The sequence below is a fragment of the Brienomyrus brachyistius genome, chromosome 14, assembly GCF_023856365.1.
Source record: "Brienomyrus brachyistius isolate T26 chromosome 14, BBRACH_0.4, whole genome shotgun sequence".
Lineage (NCBI taxonomy): Eukaryota > Metazoa > Chordata > Actinopteri > Osteoglossiformes > Mormyridae > Brienomyrus > Brienomyrus brachyistius.
Window position 1 is genome coordinate 12,784,726 of NC_064546.1, and position 20,679 is coordinate 12,805,404.

The window sequence follows — 20,679 nt, forward strand, 5'->3', positions numbered from 1 at the left end:
CTCTCTCTTTCACTCTCTCTGCCCCTCTCTCTCTCTCTCTCTCTCTCTCTCCTTTCTCTCCATCTGTGTGTACTGCATGTGTGTGGGAGAGTTAGTCGCTTTTCGGAGTCGAGCGAAAGCATGGTGAGTATCTTCTCTCCTCCTGTGCTGCGTGTGCCTTTACGACTGGGGAAGATGAGTGTGAGTTTGTGCGTGTTTGTGTGTGTCTACGCCTGTGTGTATGAAGTGTAGCGTGATGACTGGCAGCAGGTTGCTTGAGATTGATGGCTGCCGAGTGATTGGCCAGGAGCTCGCTTTGTCCATGTCATCAAAAGGCTAGAATCTGCGTACGAAACTGTGGAGATTTGAATCAGAGTGTGCTTGGCATTTTCAGTGGGGCGCACGTTCTGGCAGTTGATCTGGAATGTTGGTGGAAGTTGGGAGGGTGCTATTCTGGACCGGGACCGCCCGAGAGTCCATACGGGTCCATTCCTCAGGGGATGATCTGAAGCGACGCTCACGGATGGCTGCTGTTCGGGAGCCCTGCAGTGTGTCACGGTTGCCTACTCGGGCTGTCAAGTAGGCAGATGGTTTGCACACAGCGAAAACGCTGCTGTCACACTCACTACTAACGTCACGTAATACGTGCGTCGCCGCCGCTACACGATTTCGGCTGTTTGTCTACTCTGTCTTACCCACCTCCATGCCAATGTTTACTTTTCTGGAGGTTGTTCATGCTACCGGGCACAGGATGCACACAGGGCTCGTGCCCGGGGGGTGAGCAGGGCAGCGATGCATTGTGCACTCTCTCCCTCTAGACACATGGGTCACCTTTTTGAGTTTGTCTAATTTCTCCTTGGTGGCTATAATTTCTTGTCTTGACTTTAAAGTTCGCCTGCGTGTGCGAACAGAGTGAGATGTACAGGCAGTTGATATCCTGGGGCGTTGTTATGTCTTTACGTGCGGAGTCCGCTTACTACCCGTGTTTTACAGCTGCACTCCGCACACATGCGTGCTTTGCGTGCAAAAGATGCATTGGAGTTCCGAGGCCGTGGCTAAGATTGTGCACGATTGGCCCAAACAGAATGTATATAAACGATGGGGTCTCTCCCAGCCTGTGCGCTCTCTGACTGTAGTCACCTTTTATATCGGCCACATGGTGAAGGTGATGTCACTGACGGGCCTCTGAACGCCTTTTGTGAACAGCAGCGAATCGTTTCCCGTGGCGTTATATGGTTTCGGGTCGGCTCAGTACTGATACGCTGCCTCCCGCCTGGTCCAGACAGAATGAGGTACTTGCTTTTGGAATTGTGTCTGCGGGGATGTCATTGGGAGATAACAGAATGGTTGGGGGGGGGGGGGGGTGCGCACCAGAGCTGCTCAGCCCTGAGCGGGTTATAAACCGCTCCACTGGGGCGCACACGATCGCGTCTGGCCGCTAAGCGTAGTGGGCCCCCGGCACCGGAGCCCAGCCGCCGGGAACTGCTGATCCCGGCACATTTTTATGTTCTCCTCGTCGAGCCTCTGAAGACGAGGCAGCCAAGGTTCACTTTCGCCTCCGCAGATGGATTGTGCGGCTGATTCCGTGCCCGGCATCCGATTGGCTGGTCCCCAGCGCCTGTCCGTTCCCCGTGAGGCGGACTTGAGAGGTAAGAAGATATGTAACACATGGGACTCTGTAGCAGGATGCCGGGAGGAAGCGAACCCACTCACGCTCGCAGACGCTCCTGAGTCACCGTGACAGTCGGCTGCATGCTGTTGGTTATTTTTCTGGCACTTGAGTCAGTTTTTAACTGTTGTTCAGCCGGCTCTTCTGCTGGGCCACTTTCGCTCAGCTTGCTCTGCTTATCTCAGCTTCCCCTGAGGTTTTACCCAGCAACCATCAGGTTACAAGCCTGTGACATTAGTCGCTGCGCCCCCTCCCACCTCGTGGGTCTGTTAAGTGTGCCTGCAGCTCGGCTGTACTGGGTAACAGATCTGTGTGTCAGTTCCAAACCGGGGTGATTTGCAGGAATCCCAGAGGTGGGGTGAGGGGATGCTGCCAGTGTCCCTTAGGGCACAGCTTAAAGCCTCTGAAAGCACGGTATTACAAATAGAGAAGTTTACCCCACAGATGGACTGAGGTTGTACTGGGGCAGCAGTTTCGGATAGGGTGACCGCCGAGCCCATGGCAGGACGGGCACTATGTGCTCCGACAGAGCTTGCTGTGTGCTGATTGGTCAGTCCCCAGTAATCATGCATGTGTCATTAATGTTAATGTACAGGTGGATAAATCTATCAGTCTAGGAAACAGACCAATAGAAGTACAACATGAACCAAAGTATTTAGCCGAGCATCCGAGCCTTTTGGTCTTAAAGTAGTTTGTAAAAGTCCCCCCTGACATGGAGTAAGTGGTCACCTTGGTTTGGGATGGAGACCCAAGACTCAGCATCCCGCCCCTCTGCCTGGTGTCCGTGTTTTTCGATCCCTCACGTGTGCCACTGGAAAGATGGTCCAGGATGTGTCTGTTCGGGTGCAAGTGTGAGTGAATCCACCGCCATCCTCCATCAATACCCATTCATCACATCCAGCACGTGGGTCTGGTCCACGTGTTCCACTCGCCCCGTCGACAGTGATGGAGGAGGTCCTCTGGAGGAGAGGCAGTGTCCTTGAGGTGGCCCCAGTAATTTACACACACAACACTCCTTAAAGCTTTCCCACTGCTGACCTACAAGCGTGTGGCCTCACCTCCCCCGAGCTTGTCACATGGTAGATGTGTGGCCTGGCCACTCATATCATGTTTGCCGCAGCTCCTGCCTTGAGCCTGGGGCTGTAACTGTGTGTAGGGCTCCAGTTAAGGTCTCGCCGCCATGTTTACTGATGGCATTTTTGTGTGGAAACACAGAACTGTTGCTACACCAGTTTATCTCTGATTATTCTCAGTGCTTTGTTCGGTTTCTCATTTCTTGGGATCACCTCTCATTGGTTTCAGGGTTATCGGAACATTTATATTTACATATCATTTATTTAGCAGACACTTTTATCCAAAATGATATACAACTGAGAAAGCCGAGTCAGACGCTGAAGAATTTGGGGGTTGAGGACCTTGCTCGGGGAACCGGAATTCAAACCAGTGACTTTCTGATCACATGCACAGCATTATAACCCACTGAGCCACAGATTTCATTCTCAGAAGCAAAATTGCCTGACAAGACGGCTTCATACTGAGACAGCGGCATTAGCATATGAGGAATGGAGCGTAATGACACTCACCTGAGCGGCCGATCAGGCTTACGGGGGGAAAGGGAAAGGAAAGAGATGTAACGAAGCCAGAGAAACCGTTGGAAGAGCGTCACCCCTCTGAGGATGATGGTACGATGAAAGGCAGTGGGAGGTCAAGGGGAAAAAAACCTTTATGATCCATGCAAGCAGCAGGAGCTGCTCTGGACAGCAGAACGCAGCACGGTTTCTGTGCCATTTAAAAATGCAGAGATGGGGGGCAGAGGTTAGCCAGGCAGCTAAGGACAAACTAAGGATGCCAATTAAAAGGATCTCATGTAGAATTCGGTAGCAAAAAAAGCTGCCTGTTACCAGTGTCCGACGGGTGAAATTGTATGGTTTTGCTCGCCTGCGGGTGAAATCATCTGTCAAAAACAGGGGTGATAATGATTTAAAGATTGGAAAATCAGTCGTAAAAATTCTATTTCTCCATCTGTGGAATGGCTGAAAACCCAATGCGCAGTTTATGGCTGTGGAGTGAGCTGAAGGAGCAGATGCTTCCGGCACGAGTATCTGCTCAATAGACCTCAGAAGGAGCTTGCGTGCTTGGCTACATCAACTGCCACTCCCTTGGTCTGTGGTACCCCATCATATATATATATATATATATATGGATATATATATGTGGATATATATATGGATATACATATGTGGATATATATATATATCCCACACTTCTAATAGGCACAACTGTATTTTATACCATAGTGTTTGTTTTTGTTTTTCTGATGTCTGTGATGATTCCATTTTCCAGGGGAAATTGTACTTCAGTCATCGTGCTCATTTTCCTGGTTGACCTCGCCCTCAGCTCTCTAAAGGCTCTCGAAATTGAAGGTCACACACCTTCCACGAGAAAATAATGACTGATCATTACATGACGTTAATTTTTGCGGTGAGGTAGAGTCCCACCTTCTGCCCTGTTGTCCTGAATGTGCCCTTCCATCCCGCCCAGACCCAAAATTGTGTGTGTCGATGTGAAATGCACTGTGGTCCTCCAGACGTGGGGGGCGCCGTGTCTCCTCCTGCTTGCTGCTGCTTTGTTAACCCTCTTTTCTTTCCACCTCCCCTCAACCCCCCCCCCCCCCCCACTACCATGGCAACCAGGCCCGGCTTCCCTCAAGCTCATCCACCTATAGTGTTACTGAGGTACTCTTGCATGTGTTTTACCGCACCCCCATCTGCTCGTAGCTCCGATACAGCTCCTCCCCCCTCCTCCACAGCCCATCGCCGTGCCTCCTCGGCCCACCACTGGTTATGCCGCTCACTGCTGCTCGGGGGAGGGGGTGCTCTCCATCCAGCACTTCATCTCACATTCCATACACAAATTGGCCCATTTGACTCATTAAATTTTAATATTTATATATTCGTTTTACTGACAAGAGCTTTTGTGGCAGTTCTGTTTGTTTATGGGTTTTAGGAAAGTATGACCATTTTTTTTTAATTTATATTAAATTATTACACCCCCCCCCCAGACTTTTTACAGAGTAGAGCATTACATTTTTGCTTCCTGTTACTCAAACTTTCTGCAGTCATGTCATGGACACACTGACCCAGTATCCTGTAGTCTCCAAACTCCTGTAGGCGGAGTTTAGTAATCATTTTGTCACATGCCTTTAGTGGTTTGGGGGGGTGGGTGTCATCTTTCCCCAGATGCATCAGTGTTCAGCTGCAGAATTTATCAGAATAAATTTACACATTTCCTCAGCCAGCCTGTAGTATGATGTTGACTTATGCAGCTGTTATGCAACCTTTTAAAGTAATTGTGGGTGAATGATGAGAAATGAACAAATTGACTAATTAGCAGTGTTGTTTTTGCTTCTTTGACGAAGCTAGATGGTAGTACACTTTTACTTCTATAATTAAGCGGGCCTTGATTGCTTTTTTCCCCTACATTTATCGTCATCATGAGTAGTACTCCACATCCCCAGCCCTCTTTCTGTTGTCACCGTGGCCATTTTGTTCCAGTGCGATCACCTTGTTTTACATTCATTCGCCATCGATTTCACTGGTTGTTCGTGTCCCGGCCTGGTGCAGTGGATCCCTCAGCCTCGTGTACTTGTGTGACGTGTCAGATGCGCGGATGAGAGGAAAGCCCTTCGGGGTGTGCGGTGTGAAAGGTGCGTGTGCTGGTGACTGCAGAGTGGGAGTGCACTGTTGTTAGTGAGAGAAAGTGTGCTCGAGTTATCGAAGGCCCAGGTGCAGTGTGTTTGTCTGTCTGTCTGTAAGGAGGCTGCAAGCAGGATGTTAACAGGCGTGCGTGTGACTGTGCCCGGCGAGTGACTATCCTGTGGCTTTCTCCAGGCCTCACGGAGAGAGTTCAGGGCTCACCTGGATGAGGTCATCACGCTCAAGTCAAGGTACTCTACCTTGGACCAGGTAAACAGCTAACCTTCCTGCAGCCTACCAGCACCCAGATCACACCACCACCGTTGAGAGAACCGACGCATAAATTAGAAAAATTATAGCCGTTGCCCAAGCAACTCGATTCACGCTCTCATGCACTGGCCATCTCTGTTTCTTCCCCCCAGTGCACAGCGCACAGTGCTGCAGTTCATGTTGCATTGTACCTGTCCCAGTGGGGACATGGCCTTCTGGGGCAGGGGGGGGGAGAAAAACAATCTCACTGGGAGCATGTGGAGCATGAACGGACTCCTCAGTACACCAAGCCATCAGATTTTTCTACTTTCCTCTCCAGCTAGAACCTGGCACACTGTAGAGGGGAAGGGGAACCCCATTTTCTCATAGTCTAAGAAGGTCAAAACCTTGAAACGAGACACTAAACCCAGGATATGGCTCATAAACGCTGGTTTAAAGTTTGAAGCTGTCCTAAGCGGCACATGGAGGCATCACAGCTGTGTCCCTTTGCCCTCAGGGCAGACAGCAGGAGACGTCGAAGGACGTTTCGTATCCTTCCGTTCGAGCACTGAAGAATGGCACAAGGACACTGCACAAGTCCCTCACGGTTAGCCATGCCCACCTTGCTCTCTGTCCTCACGTGGTCGAGCACAGCTTGCCTCACCCACACCTGTAGGGGCCGCCGTGGCCTGGAGCCCACAGGGCCGCTGCCTGGGGGGGTGGGCGGGACCTTTTCCCACCTCGCTCACCCGTCATTTCCTGTCCTCGTATAACCGATACCCGCCACATGTGAGAGTGCTCGGACGCAGGGGGAACGGCGAGCTAAAGGTATGGTACCGTTGACGTGGGAGGGTCCCGCGGCCGAGTCACCGACGGTCCGCTGCCCGCAGATTCTCTCCTTTCATCCATCCGTCCATCACCCACTCATCCCTCCATCCGTCGCCACATTCATCTGTCTTATCGTTCGTTCCCTTCTGCTTCACCGTGTGCGCACATCCGTGTCTCGTCAGGCCATATATAACCAACGGAACAATTCCCGCAAAGTTGTTAGTGTTCTGATAACTGTCCACTTGTGATACAGATGTTGGTTTCATAATCAGCTCTGCCTGGTGGTTTCGAGTGTTTGGTACTAGAGTGCGACAGTGCCCAGTGTGGAAGAGGGAGTTCAGTCAACTGAGCAAGTACGCAGTCCGAATAATAATAATAATAGTGGTGATTCGTAAATCTCACGTACCGCTGTGCTTCTAACAGGTGTGCAGCCTTGGAGCCTGAAGATGAGGCACGGTGTCGAGCCCTTAAAAGACACACGGGCGGTAGCTAAAGTCAGGGAAGCTGAGCTTTGCTGAAAGATGCTAGGAGGGCAGAGGCATTGCCGAATATGTTGTGATGGAGGCCGCGGCTGGCGGCTTGGTGAAATGCTGGGTCTCGTGCCAGTCTAGTTCACTTTTGTTTGTTCCCCTCACTGCCTGCTTTTGGGGCATTTATCGGTTCTATTTGTGTTCTGTTTCATAAATTTGTTTCTTGAAGGGGATTTAGCTTCATTCTTTTTACACAGCTGCTGCAGTGCTGCAAAGAATCACTCTTGGCATGGTAGGCCATCACTCAGAACTTCGGTCCTTTAGTTTTTGTACGCTTTAATCTAGTTCAGTCTGCTGTTCTCCCTGATGACCTTTTTGTAGGTGTGTCTGTACTACCCATGGGAATTTCTGGCGCCGGTCATCAGCAGCTGGATATGGAGCTTGGAGCATTCTCCTCGCGTCCGTACCATGTCATTAGCGATTTCCCATTGAGGGTAGCAGCGTCTTGTTGCTGGCCAGCCCTTGCATCACGGTCACCTTGGGCGTGATCCCTTTGACAGCTCCTGAGCCCGCTCTGGGGACTGCTGCTGAATCCCGGGCATGGGGCCACTGTCCTGTACGCATATTAAGTCTTCAGCTTCGGGTTGACCTGCAGCCTGCTGTCTCTGAGCTGAGCGGTCATTGAGAAGGATCAGTTAGCCAGGTCTCAAACTGCAGCCTTTAGTGGGTTTGGTAGCGAGAGGGAAAATACAGAGTAAAGCAGTGTGTACATTAAGAGTGGATGAAGGGCAGGTGATAGCACAACCCTTTCTGGACCCCTAAGGAAAGACTGATTAACCTAGTTGTCGTTTGTCATCAGGGGTGGGCAGTCTTATGCAGAAGGAGCCATTGTGTATGCAGGTTTTCGCTGTAACTCCCTAATTAGTTTACTATTTAGAGGACTGATCGGCTGAAGATTCCTCGCGCCTGGGTTTGAACAGCTGACCCACTCTGACAGACTGATCAGATGGGGGGGCCCCCTGGTGGCCACTGGGCCCTTAGCAGCTGCTTAATTCGTGTATACCTTGAGGCAGCCCTGGGTGATGAATGCGAGCTTTTTCAGGGGTGTCCAGCTCTGGTCCTGGAGAGTTTTCTATCCTTCCTGACTTCTGAGATACACCTGTTGTCAGGTAAATACCAAGAACAAGTGTGGCTCATCAGAAGCCAGGTGGGATAGAAAACCTACTGGATAGTAGCTCTCCAGGACCAAAGTTGGACACCCCTGATCTAGCCCTCCCTCATTACCATGGTTATCTTTTAACTAAGCGCACTTGCTTAAGCAAGGATTTCCGTGGGTATGTGTCCCAAGTCAACCGTCGACTATCACGTCTCTAGAGGTCACTTTCTTGGTCGGGCCTGAAAAAATAGTACCCGAGCGACACAGAGTGACCATTTTTAAAGGCCAGCCAATTCATAAAAAAGGAAAGCTGTTTTTTAATCTTAATACCGAAACGCAGGCTTATAGGAATGCTGAACGCCATCCATATCTCTCATGGTTTGCGCATGTCATTCCGACGTTTCATTCCCATGTCAGACATGCAGCGCTATTTCATTTTTCCCTCAAAGATGCATCCTGTTTTGTTCATCTTCAAAAGATTCGATTAATTTTTGGAAATTTTGAAATGCCTGACCTGACCTGAAAATAAAACAGCCTTGATCCTACTGAAGTCCGTCACCAGCAATGCATCTCCCGCCTCCCAGCTTTGTTTCTTTATTTCTTGTCCGCGAAGAACCATCCTAAGAAAAGACAAATTCCGTGATTTTGCTCTTTAAATATTGGCAGCTCCGACGATCTCCGTGATATGAAATTCAAATGCAAATGGTGACGAGAAGTTCATTTGCATCTCCGGTATTTCGGGTGCCGTGCATGTTGCGCGTAAACAATATATATTTTTATTGAGAAATGGTAAGTCATACCAAAGTTCTATTGTATGTTTTTTGGTGTGCGTTATGCCCAAGTGGTCTCCCTTTTTATGTCACTTTCTTCCTTTTTATCTTCACTTCTCCTCCTCTGCCTCTTCTCCCTTTTACCCTCTCTAACGTAGGTGTCACATAGACATGACCTAAAAAACAAGGCTCTGTTTAGCCTAGAGAATGGACATGAAATTCCGGCTTCTTCCTCCCGCTGGGGTCTTGTCTATTTCCCTTCGTAACACTTTGTCTTGCTTAGAATGGTTCACTGGTGATTTAAATTCATTTCTGTTTCCTCTGCTTTCCTCTGCTTTGTCTGTTATAAACCTTTTGTTTTTGTCCATGCGATAGCTCCACCATAGGTTGGAGGGCCTGAAAGATGATCGCAGGAGCCACCGGACCTTCGACTCGCGAGTAACTATTCCCTCCAAAGGACCCGCTTCCATTTGCAAACTCCGCTCAGCCTCCCTCGTTTCTCTCTCTCACTCTTTTCTCTCTCGCGCCACTCACCCTTTCCTCCGTAGCGATCTGTCTGTCCTTCTAACATTCTCTCCTCTTTTTACTAGCTGTGTGATGTGTTGGATCTCTTGTGGATTTTGAGTTCTGTTCTTCAGCCTTAATTTTCCTCAGTTCCTTTGTTTTGGTCTTGATTTAATTCCATCTAGATGCAGTTTGTTTCTGATTTTTGCTTTTCTTCTCGGCTGTACCTCATCTCCACCTCATCTAACCCCCACTACCGCCCCCTCCCCCCCTCGCCCTCCCCATCCCCTCTTTCTGAGTTTGCCACAGATACCAAAACCAACCAATCTTTTTCAGTTAATTTGATTTTTTTTTTACATCTAAAACAGTGTCTCAGATGACCGTGCTGGACTTTCGCCCATGTGTGTCGCTCCTTCTAGGCCAAGGACGTTGGTTCACAGAAGTCAGGGGTTCTGGGGTGGGGGGATGGTGGCAATGGGGGGCACTAGCCCCGACACCAGGCTTCCCTTTGAGGAAAACTAATAAGCAGTACCACTATACGGTTAAATTATTCAATAAAGTAGAACTATGAAAAGAAGCTGCTGTAAGTTGTCCCTTGGAGGAAAATTCATATTGCCACTGTCCCACAATCAAGACAGACATTAGTAGCATGAAGGGTTCGACTGGGGGTTCGAGTCCCGCCCTTGTCAGAGAGGTGCACAGCGTCCAGATGTATCCAGCGATTATCGTAAAGGAGAGACTTCCTTCACTGAAGTTTATGGCCTAAGGGGCATCATCTTTAACTATCATTCATGTTACGGAGATTGTTTTAATATCATTTTCAATATTATCGTTATATATTGTTATTTTGTATTTATATTGTGTATATATTGTATTTGTAGTCACACACCCATGACTGGTAGGTATGTTGGTATAGATGTTAAGGAAGTGGAAGCAGTTAGAATGTAGAAGGTGGGGACTTCGGATAGGTGTCCCTGGGCCAGATAGTGTTCGGCGTGAGCAGTAAGTGCTCAGCCTGTCCTCAGTAGACTCTCATCGCCTTTCCCGTCTCCTTGGGAGGGTCTTACCCAGTTGTCAGTTTTCCCCCCTGAGCGGAGCCCATGACACCAATAATGATACTTAAGATACTTAAGGCAGGGCAGTAACACAGCTTTGATTGACATTTCCTCTTCCTTTTGCTGGTTTTACCGACTGTAATGAAGAATATCATGTTATTTGAGAAGGCAATAATATGAATAACTTATAGGCAATTATGATAGGCGATTACCGCTCTCTTGGAAAGCGCTCGTCTTCGTCAGGGTCTGTGGTCATTTAGAGGAATATCGTAATCTCTGGCACTGGTTTTTAAATCATGTGTGGAGGACGGATTTGGGGATTCCCCTTTTGTTCTCATACCATCTATCTATCTCTGTTTCCCCCCCAACCTTTCCCTGCTCCTCTCTCTTCCTCTTCAGGTCCAGTCTCGGTGCGGCAGTAAGGAGAACATCCTGAGAGCCAGTGGGTATTGCACACCAATGCATGTTAATAAACGCAGGCACTCCCCCTGCTGGTCACTTTGGCCTCTAGACTTTGGCTGCATGGCCTGTTTGTGTCTCCATGTAAGGGTGGGATCTTATGGCATTGTGATGTCACAGTGCATAGGAATTAGCAGTGGATTCATGGGATGTTCCTTAATGGCCTTCGGTAGATCGGTAGACATCAGCTGGGAGATGGCTGCTGTCAGTTTCCCAGTATGCACATTGCACTGTCCAGGTGATGCGTCTGTTACCTTTTAGTTCACTAGGGAATCATTTGTATTGCAAAATCTGCTTTATTCCAAAATATCCATTACAAATAGCAATAATTGCTTATGTAGCCGTTGTTGTAGATGATGTTAGTCATATACAGTATATTTTTTATAGCATGTAATAATACATGCATAACTTCCAGTTATTTTAAACAGTTTTGAAATATTGCAATCTATATTTATACCCTTTCATGTTATCTACATTGAGAACACATATATATATATATATATATATATATATATATATATATATACATATATATGTATATATGTATATATATATATATATATGTATATACATATATATATATATATATATATATGTATATGTATATGTATATATATGCATTAGCTTTGTTAGATAAATGTCCCTCATTTGGATGTCTCCTTTACAGATACTCAGCAGGTAACATGACAGTTTACTACAAAATACCAAAGAAAACAAAAAAAAATAAATGAAACTGAAAAATTCCAATTCAGTGCTTTCATTCACCCATTAAACTATGCATAAATAACTGTATAATAGATGTAATAAAAGATACATTGCACGATATGAGGATTTCCAGGGCTATTTTCCGTTAAAAGCTTGATGGATAGTTCTCATTTTCCAAAAGCTGGCAATAAAATCCAAGGCATTTTGATCTCAAACTTGCATCCCCTTTGTTAAACGGCGCGACGCTGCCATCTGTTGGCGAGGAAGATACCAGCAAGGGCTACTCTTAGTTTTAAGCTACCCCTGAAAGACCAATCTTTATATTCTATCTCTGATCTGTATCATTCGTTTAATTATGCATTGTGTATTATCAGACATCAGGAATACCTTTTAGGAAATGTTGTCTGCTGGCTAATGATAAGTGGGTTTCTGTGAGAACTCTTCCCCAGTGCCATGCATGTCTTACAATAGACTTTTAAAAAACCACAGGAGATAATGGAAAATTAAATGTAACTGCTATAAATATTAGCTTTATTAACGGATTGCGAGTGCAGATTTGCTCCAAGGTATGAAAATTAAAGACACAAGTTACCTCTCCGATGCAGGACACATTAAACAGACATTAATAACTTAATATGTTAGCATGGTTTTGATGTAGGTGATGCATTTGAATTGGTATTTATGGTGTGAATATGGTTCAGACCAGTGTTTTCCATCCCTCTGGGACCCCCTGGACATGAGGATCTGTTTTCACTCTGTCAAAAAATTGGACCGGCTGGGGTTCGTGGAGCTGGGATGGAGCAAAAATGTGGACCAGCTTGGGCTCATGGAGCTGGGAGGGAGCAAAAATGTGGACCAGCTAGGGTTCATGGAGCTGGGGGGGGGGAGCAAAAATGTGGACCAGCTAGGGTTCATGGAGCTGGGGGGGGGAGCAAAAATGTGGACCGGCAGGGGGTCCCAGAGGGTCGATTTGTGAGACACTGGTTTAGACGTGTCAGGGTCTGTGAATGACCGCGTTGGGGTATGTGTGACTGTGATGCTTGAGCTGTCCCCAACCAGTCTGTCCCCGGCTTGCCAGGTCACAGCGCAGTGGACATCACCAAAGTGGCCCGGAGGCACCGCATGTCTCCCTTTCCCTTGACCTCCATGGACAAGGCCTTCATCACTGTGCTGGAAATGACGCCCGTCCTGGGCACGGAGATCATTAACTACAGAGGTGAGACAGAGCCTCATGTTCGGTCCCCATGCCTGGACCGTCCGCCCCTGCGTCATGCTCCAGGGACACTTTTTGTCATCTTAAATGCTCACCCCCAACCTCCAGAATACACTGCGGCCCCTCCTGGCATGGATATCTTTTTGTTGTTACCGATACCATTATTCATATGGATTGCTACTTGTCCAAGGCCAACCTGAGCCATGACCATTCTCATTCATGACACCTCCCCCCATATCCTGACTTGGTTCCTTCCGCTGGCTCTCATGTTGTCCATCAGCCATTATTATTATGCTAATCGGGTTATACGCAGTTACATTCTACAGTCGTGCCCAAATATTGCTTATGAGCAGTAGGCAGATATACCATTTATTTAGCAGATGCTCTTATCCAAAATAAGCAGAGTCAGATAGTCCCTGGAACAACTGGGAGGTTAAGGGCCTTGCTGAAGGACCCAGTGATGAAATCATTCTCTCAACCTTGGGACATGAACCGCCGACCTTCTGATCACAGGCACAGCTCTTGAACCCACTGAGCCACACATTTCTGCACACATTGTATTTTTATATTTTGAAGGACAGTGGATAAGCTGTGTTTTGTATAAAAGTCAAGCTGACTTCCAGTTTGAGGTGTATGTATGTGTATTCCGCAGTGCGTACGTCATTCACTGTGCAGACAGGAAAGCAGAGAGCAGTTAATAGGGTTAGAGTTACAGCTGTGTACAGTGTTGTGCACTGCCGCCTTCCATCCAGTGTTTTGTTTACTATGGGCTTTGAGACATCCTCACGTTTATCTACAGCAAGCTAAAGGCTGCCTTCTGGTCCCACTACTAATGCATCACGGCTCATGCATCCAGATGTTCACATTATATTCAATTTTCTGATGCTTTTTCCCCACAAAGTGACCTACAGTACCAATAAAGATTACAATTTATGCCCCTTGCCCCTTGGGATTTGAACCCACAACATTTGTGCTGTTAGTTCAATGCTCTACTTGTTGAGGTAAGGGTATGTTTTGCTGCGACTTTTGCATGAACTCATTGGAAGAGCCTACTTTTTTTCTGCTTCCGGAACAAGGGCCGAGAAGATAATTGGCGCTAATGCCTCCCCAGTGCACTGGCAATCAAACAGGTCAGTGCCTCCCCAGTTGCCTGCGTGCATGGAGCCTGGCTGGGTACCCGGACTACATCCTTCGCTGAAGTTGCCGAGCCCCTTTCTGACAGGAGTGACTGGTTCCCAGCCATGTAACTCTGCCTGGGATGTGCCATCACACCCAGAAAATGGGGAGTGACACACGTAATCTCATCTCTAGTCAGCTTCCCCCATTCCTTGACATTTCCTGAAGTGGTGATGTGTACAGGAAGAAAGGATGTGGAATGGGTGGAGGGTGCAGGGGGAAATCTGAATAAAAACAAAAAATAATCGGCCAGTTTGGATATATTGTTTATGTGTCTGAAAGTGGAGTCGGAATTCCTTTGTGTTCGGAGTCAGTTTGCTAGGGACACACTGTCCTACCCCGTCGCGCTCCTGTCCGATCACGGATCTGTCACCTCTGGAGCTCAGCCGAGTCACAGCGCAATAGGCGATACTTCTGACATAGCGTGATAATGCAACTGTATGACTGGGGAGAGGCCAGACAGGCCTTGTGGAGCTTCTCTATGTTGCAGGCATCTCAGAGTTCCCAGGGTCCATCGCTCTGAGCTTTAAGGTGTCTCCCTCCTGTCTTTGATTTGCTTTGTTTGCTGAGCCTCTGAGAGGCTCACGCTGGGTTTGGCAGCTACGCAGACGACCGTCCCGTCTCAATCCGAGCCCCGTGCGTGCAGTCGTGCCGTGCTCATACCGCTGCGGAGGGCCACACTCGCCGTCGCTTAGCTTTCAGAGAAGGGTGTGCTGGCAGCATCTCAGAGCAGCTGGGTCACTCCACAGCGTCGGTAAAAATTACTATTTGATTTGCCCCTTTGAATCCAGGTTTGAATCCTGAGGGAGGTGTTATAGGTGGTGCAGTGCCTCGCCTTACACCCTCGTGGCTGGAGGTTTGAATCCTGAGGGAGGTGTTATAGGTGGTGCAGTGCCTCGCCTTACACCCTCGTGGCTTTAGGTTTGAATCCTGAGAGAGGTGTTATAGGTGGTGCAGTGCCTCGCCTTACACCCTCGTGGCTTTAGGTTTGAATCCTGAGAGAGGTGTTATAGGTGGTGCAGTGCCTCGCCTTACACCCTCGTGGCTTTAGGTTTGAATCCTGAGAGAGGTGTTACAGGTGGTGCAGTGCCTCGCCTTGTCCTTGCATATTCCCCCCCTGCCACGTGCGTTTTGTCTGGGTTTCTACAGACCAAAAACATGCAAAAAAAAAAGCAAGAGGGGTAGAAAAATGTTTATGTATTTCTTATCCCATCCGGTTGTTTCTCACACAGCCAGAAAAAGGCTCCAGTCTCCCGCCCCCCCCACCCACACACACACACACACACACACACACACACACACACAACAACAACAACAACGTGCCACATGAAATTGGAGGATGAATGGATCTTATTGTTACATTAATGACATATGAGATCAGTCTAAATAAGGATCAAACCACTCAGATATTGACACTTGTGGAAATAAGGTGTTTCTAAATACCCCCTGTGTTTAGCTATATCTTAATAAATATTAATATATTTTACCATGTTGAATCCCAGTGACCATAGTTAGTAATCACTGTAGCTTAGTACAAGTTTAAGCAAGAAGCTACTGAGGTAGGAAATAGAGGCATTACATGCTGGGCTGAAAGGCAGATAACCATTCCATGATGAAATTTAGTATAAAGAATGTGTTTAGGCTTGTAGTCAGTAATCAATGGATGGATTATTATACGTGTATTTCCAGAAGCTGTGATTTGCTGTAAGCAACAGAACTCTGAGTTTGCAGACGGCTCTTATATGTAAAAATCATAAAACTTGTGTCCGCGTTATTCCGTTTACACTACAAAGCCGTGCTGTTGGGCTGTTTTACTGTGTAGATGCCCTCCCCAGCAGTAACCAGGTGCTGATGAGGAAATCCCTTTGCGTTGGCAGAGCCTGTGCCGCCTGGTTCTGTGTGCCCTCTGCTCCGGTGTGGTCAGAGCAGAGACCCTGATGAGGGCCGGCACATCCCCGCGGGAAACGGCCCAGCGAGCAGAAGCCTTCCTTTGGATGCCAGTGTCGCATCTGCCTTCCACTCCGCGTGGCTCCGCATTCATCTTTTACTCAGATTGCTCGATAAATAGCTGTTTAATTTCCAAGCACAGAGAGAAGGATCTATATTTAGGCTCTGGGCAGCTGTGGGTATCTTAGTGCTGTCAGATAAAGGCCCACCGCATAGAAAGTCCCCCCTCTCTTTTAATGCTCTGTCTTTCCTGAGTGCTTTCCAGAGGCGTCTTCATTCCTGCCCTGTAAGTGAAGGGATGCAGAGGAGTCTTAATTAACTTACCTCTGTTTCGCTTGGCGGAGCTGCTGTTTGAGATTAAGGAAGCCCAGTCAGTATAAATGTGTACTGAAACATGTCTCCTTTGGATTGGTTCTTAGCCCACTGCTCCGTATTCATGGAAGCGGCGATGTTATGTGGATCTTTATCATGCAATGCTAATACGTTATTCGCTATTACGGTGTGTGTGTGTGTGTATTTCTTTTCTTTTTTTTTAAGCAGCTGGAGTTCAGTTAAACAAACGCACACAGGTTACCTCAATGCCAAAGAAGTGAGGAATAATGTATGTTTCAGTAGGCCAGTGTTTCCCAATTTGGTCCTCGGGGACCCACAGTCGGTTCATGTTTTTGCTCCCTCCCAGCTCCCTGCCAGACAGTACACATTTTTGCTCCCTCCCAACTCCCTTCCAGAAGTTTAGAGGGAGCAAAATCTGGACTGTCTGTGGGTCACAGAGGACCGTATTGGGAACCACTGATGGCCTCTCCAGGTTGGCTCAGGTGCCTACGGGTCTGTGGTCAATGATCTGAAGAGGTATGTTCACAGCTGTGCCTCAGTGAGGCATGGAACAGAGGACAGGACATGAACATAACCATCAGGAACAGCTGAGGTCATGGTCACATAGCCTTATATTTAAGGGGCATCATGCAGTGCCTCATGTTGTGCACTCTCTGCCCTCTGCCTGCAGACGGGATGGGTCGGGTCCTGGCGCAGGACGTGTATGCCAAAGACAACCTTCCTCCTTTCCCTGCCTCTGTCAAGGATGGCTACGCTGTCAGAGGTAAGGCCCTATTGACCGTTGTTTAGAAGGAATACGGTAAAATGCACACCATGTGTGGCTTATTCCTAGAGCATGGAGGAAGTCTGCATGCTTTTTACATTTGCATGTCAAAAGACCATGGAATCTAAGCTACTTTGTCTTTTTAATATCTGACGTTTACATGGTTCACGTTTATTTAAATGAGCAATGCAGCTATGTTTTAAATAGCACTATATACTTTGCTTAACTCTGACTTGGATTTGGGGTTAAATGTGAATTGGAGTTCAGGAACAAAGAAAGATTGCAGTGGTACTGTAGTTAATCTTTTACGAACTGTGAGCAAATAATTACTGTGTAACAGTAATGGATAATCTCCAGTTTAGCTCTGAATAAAATTAAGTTGACCGGTAATATCGAATTGATGCTCTTGTGGACACTGAGTATCAGAGGGTCTGATGATTTTGACTCCAGCTGAGCACTTAATAGGTTTGTAGCTGTGTATTAACTAAATTTAATATTTTAGATAAAACAGTGTTAAGTTTTACTAAATTAAGTCAAGTTTCATAATAAAAATCTGGTAACACTTTACTGTGTTTTTAACACTATGTTTTTAGTAATTTATAAACACATTCATCACAAATAATAATGCATTCATAAAGCATTGTAAACATAAGCTATAAATATTAATCGAAAGGCATGACACATTATAGCCATGTGTATAATTTATAAATTGCTTGGTCTTAATTGATGGTCTTAATTGTCACCCAAAATCTTTACAAGTGTTAGTTCTTTTTATAGGATGTGCTATACTTGATTCTTTTGGAAACAATGAATATTAAAAACATTATCTTAATTATAAATGATTTACAGTGGTACCTCGACCCACGAACAGTCCTATTCACAAATAAATCGGGTTACAAACCAGATGTTTGAAAAAAAAATTTGTGCCGGTTAGCAAACTGTGTTTCAGGCTGCGAACACACAGACATCCCCCAAAAGCGCCCCAAAGAAGCACCCGAAACATTATGCCCATGAACGGTTGGGGAATGTATAAAACACTTGTTGTAGATGTATGGCTTTACGACATCTCTTCAGAGGTTGAATATCTGAAAAAGGAATAAAATAGAGAGAGAGAGATGGTTCTATTATAGCGGTATGTTACAGTGATTGATAAACATGTTTGTCACATATCGATACATAAAATTACAGTACTTCAATAATAACATAAATTATTAAGTAACTCCTATTTAAGCTTCGTATTCTCCATTCACACATAGTGGCAACTGCGTATTGTTTGTTTACAGTACAAAGAAGTTCATCACCATGCAACACGTGGCATAACGAAAAAAAAAAAAAAATTGCCATATGAAAATAAAAAAATCACATTTTCGAAATTACTGTATTGTTTTTGACTGTTACTCAGTCTTTTAATGTTAATTGTTTAGTTTTTTTGGGGATGTTTTATGGTTCTTTTCCGTGTTTTGGCGTCTTTCGGACGACTGTACTTATTTATATGATTAGTTGATGAAGGTGATGAAGTGTATTTCACTATAAGAAAGATAAACCTGACTAAATACTTGATTAAATTAAGTTCAACATAACTGAAAAATTATACAGAGCTGTCAGCCAGCGGTCCGTCTGATGTCATTTTAATTGTGCGATTCATTTAATCAAGAATACGTCGAAGCGAAAAGAAGCAGATGCCGGCATATCCGCTGAGCCGTTTAAAATTCCTGGCATCCACTAAAACCGCATTTGAGAGGAATATGGCAGTGACAGATAAGCCGCCTTGGTTACGTTATTCATCACGCACGGTAGTATAGATATACCAATATATATTGTTTTGGGATTGAAGTCGGTATGTCTTAGCGGTTGTGTTTCTGCAAGGGTTTTGTCAGGGTGCTAATCAGCCACTGCCAAAGTGCCATCATAACCATAGACAGGCAGTCATGGATCGTCTCTCTGAAGAGGAAGCATTTGTGTCCAGTCCGCCGCTGACAGCCTGTTTCCTCTCTCCGACAGCGGCTGACGGCCCTGGAGATCGCTTCATCATCGGGGAGTCACAGGCTGGCGAGCAGGTGACACCCTCTCACTTCACTTCTATTGAGACCCTTTGATGTTTATCCTTTTTTTTAAAAAATAATATTTAAGGCAGTTAGTTCCACGACATGTCTGCCCTCAAATGCACTTGAGCGCCTGGCACTGTCCTCCAGATGCTTGGCCCTACGGGCTTCATCTGGCTGCATGACGCACTTAGAGGAGACCGTGGGGGGCTCACCTCACCCTGCAATCCTGTAGGCAGACAGTAGACACCCCATTGGAATGATAAGATGGGGAGCGACTCCGTCATTCAGCCATACAGCCCACGAGTCAGTTTGAACTGTCTGGGCCTCCTGCACTGCAGATGAATGATGTGGTCAAGCAGAGGCGAGACACAGGACCCTGCTGTAGGACACACTGCACTTACCTTCACTGTGCCCTGTGATATCGAGCACAGATCAGGTCTATATCCTATTGTATATAGCACTCAGCAGAAGCCAGGCACAAGACCGTGCTGTAGGACACATTGCACTTACCCTCACTGCACGTTGTGGTATGGAGCAAAGATCAGGCCGATACCCTATTGTACATAGCACTACATTGACTTACACCTTCTGATATCAAACACCGGTTGCATCTTCACACTTTGATGTCCAATCCTTGTAAGGCTGACTCCACTAGGGCCATGCAGTGACTTTCATTGAGGTGAACGCCGTCAGATATTTAACACTAGTCAGGACTACAGCTTCTGATATTGTATACTGGTCAGTAAAGGCCATATGTTTGGTTTCAACATTGTTTGGTACCAAATCGGTCATGAGCCCCCCACCCTCCTAAACATACACAGCACCTCCACAATACTGTGGACACGTCCATAATATCCATACCCAAATCTACGCCCCTATCAATACTACACCCTCTGGTACTGAACAGTGGTGGTCTGCACCCTCTTTGATACTTATTTGATACTTATTTAGCGTAATGTTCTTTATCTGAAACACAGCGTCTGCTGCAGTTACACCTCCGACTTACACCTCCGTATTTTAGCTCCATTTGCAGCAGCCCGTGTCTGACACAGATAACACTTTTTTAGTGAGGAGGTGACGCATGACTCACAGAGGTCCTGTGGCACATGTGTTATCGCAGATTCCAGCAGCATTGTAGGTTTTGTCTGAGTAGCAATTGCAATTGCCAATTGTCTGCCTTCTATTCTTTTGTGCTTTTTCCTGACACTGGTGTCAGATAACCAGCTGGACAGATAGCAATTAAGATGTAAAGGTAAAACGCGTAGAAAAGAAAAAAAAAGCTGTTAGTTGACTCTGTAGAGGACGCTACCTAGAATGCAGTCCTGTGGAGAGTCCTGACTTTGGGGCTTCGCAGTATAGAAGCACGTTAAGTAACTCAGGCATAGGAGGTTCTCGTTTGCCGGCCTCACGGGGCTGCATGGTCTCTGTGCCTTAGTTACAGCATCGCCACCGGCAAGACCGAGCATGCGGCCTTCTCTGCTGGGTCAGCGCCTCGTTAATGAATGCATGCTCCGTCAGGCTGGACGGCAGTTAGCCTCAAAGAACCAGCATTAAAAGCTGTACAAATGTTTCTAAAGGATTCGAAGTTTTCGGAAGCTGTCATTTGTACTGGTAGGTGTGCTGAGTACAGTGTAGATGCTTGTGTGATTCCTGCAGACTGGGT

General features: G+C 46.7%; 1 protein-coding gene across 13 annotated transcripts in view; it reads left to right on the forward strand.

Moving 5' to 3' along the window:
• Positions 1-20,679, forward strand: part of gphna (gephyrin a) — a 67,392-nt gene that overhangs the window by 37,748 nt on the left and 8,965 nt on the right. For 2 of the 13 annotated variants that reach the window (XM_048974302.1, XM_048974305.1), the window contains 8 exons: positions 4,342-4,383; positions 5,539-5,613; positions 6,110-6,199; positions 9,192-9,254; positions 10,775-10,817; positions 12,618-12,755; positions 16,879-16,971; positions 18,973-19,028. In XM_048974302.1, coding sequence (XP_048830259.1) covers positions 4,342-4,383; positions 5,539-5,613; positions 6,110-6,199; positions 9,192-9,254; positions 10,775-10,817; positions 12,618-12,755; positions 16,879-16,971; positions 18,973-19,028 — 600 coding nt within the window. The remainder of the gene's footprint in view (positions 1-4,341; positions 4,384-5,538; positions 5,614-6,109; positions 6,200-9,191; positions 9,255-10,774; positions 10,818-12,617; positions 12,756-16,878; positions 16,972-18,972; positions 19,029-20,679) is intronic. The other 11 variants (XM_048974304.1, XM_048974309.1, XM_048974308.1 and 8 more) reach the window with 7 other exon arrangements.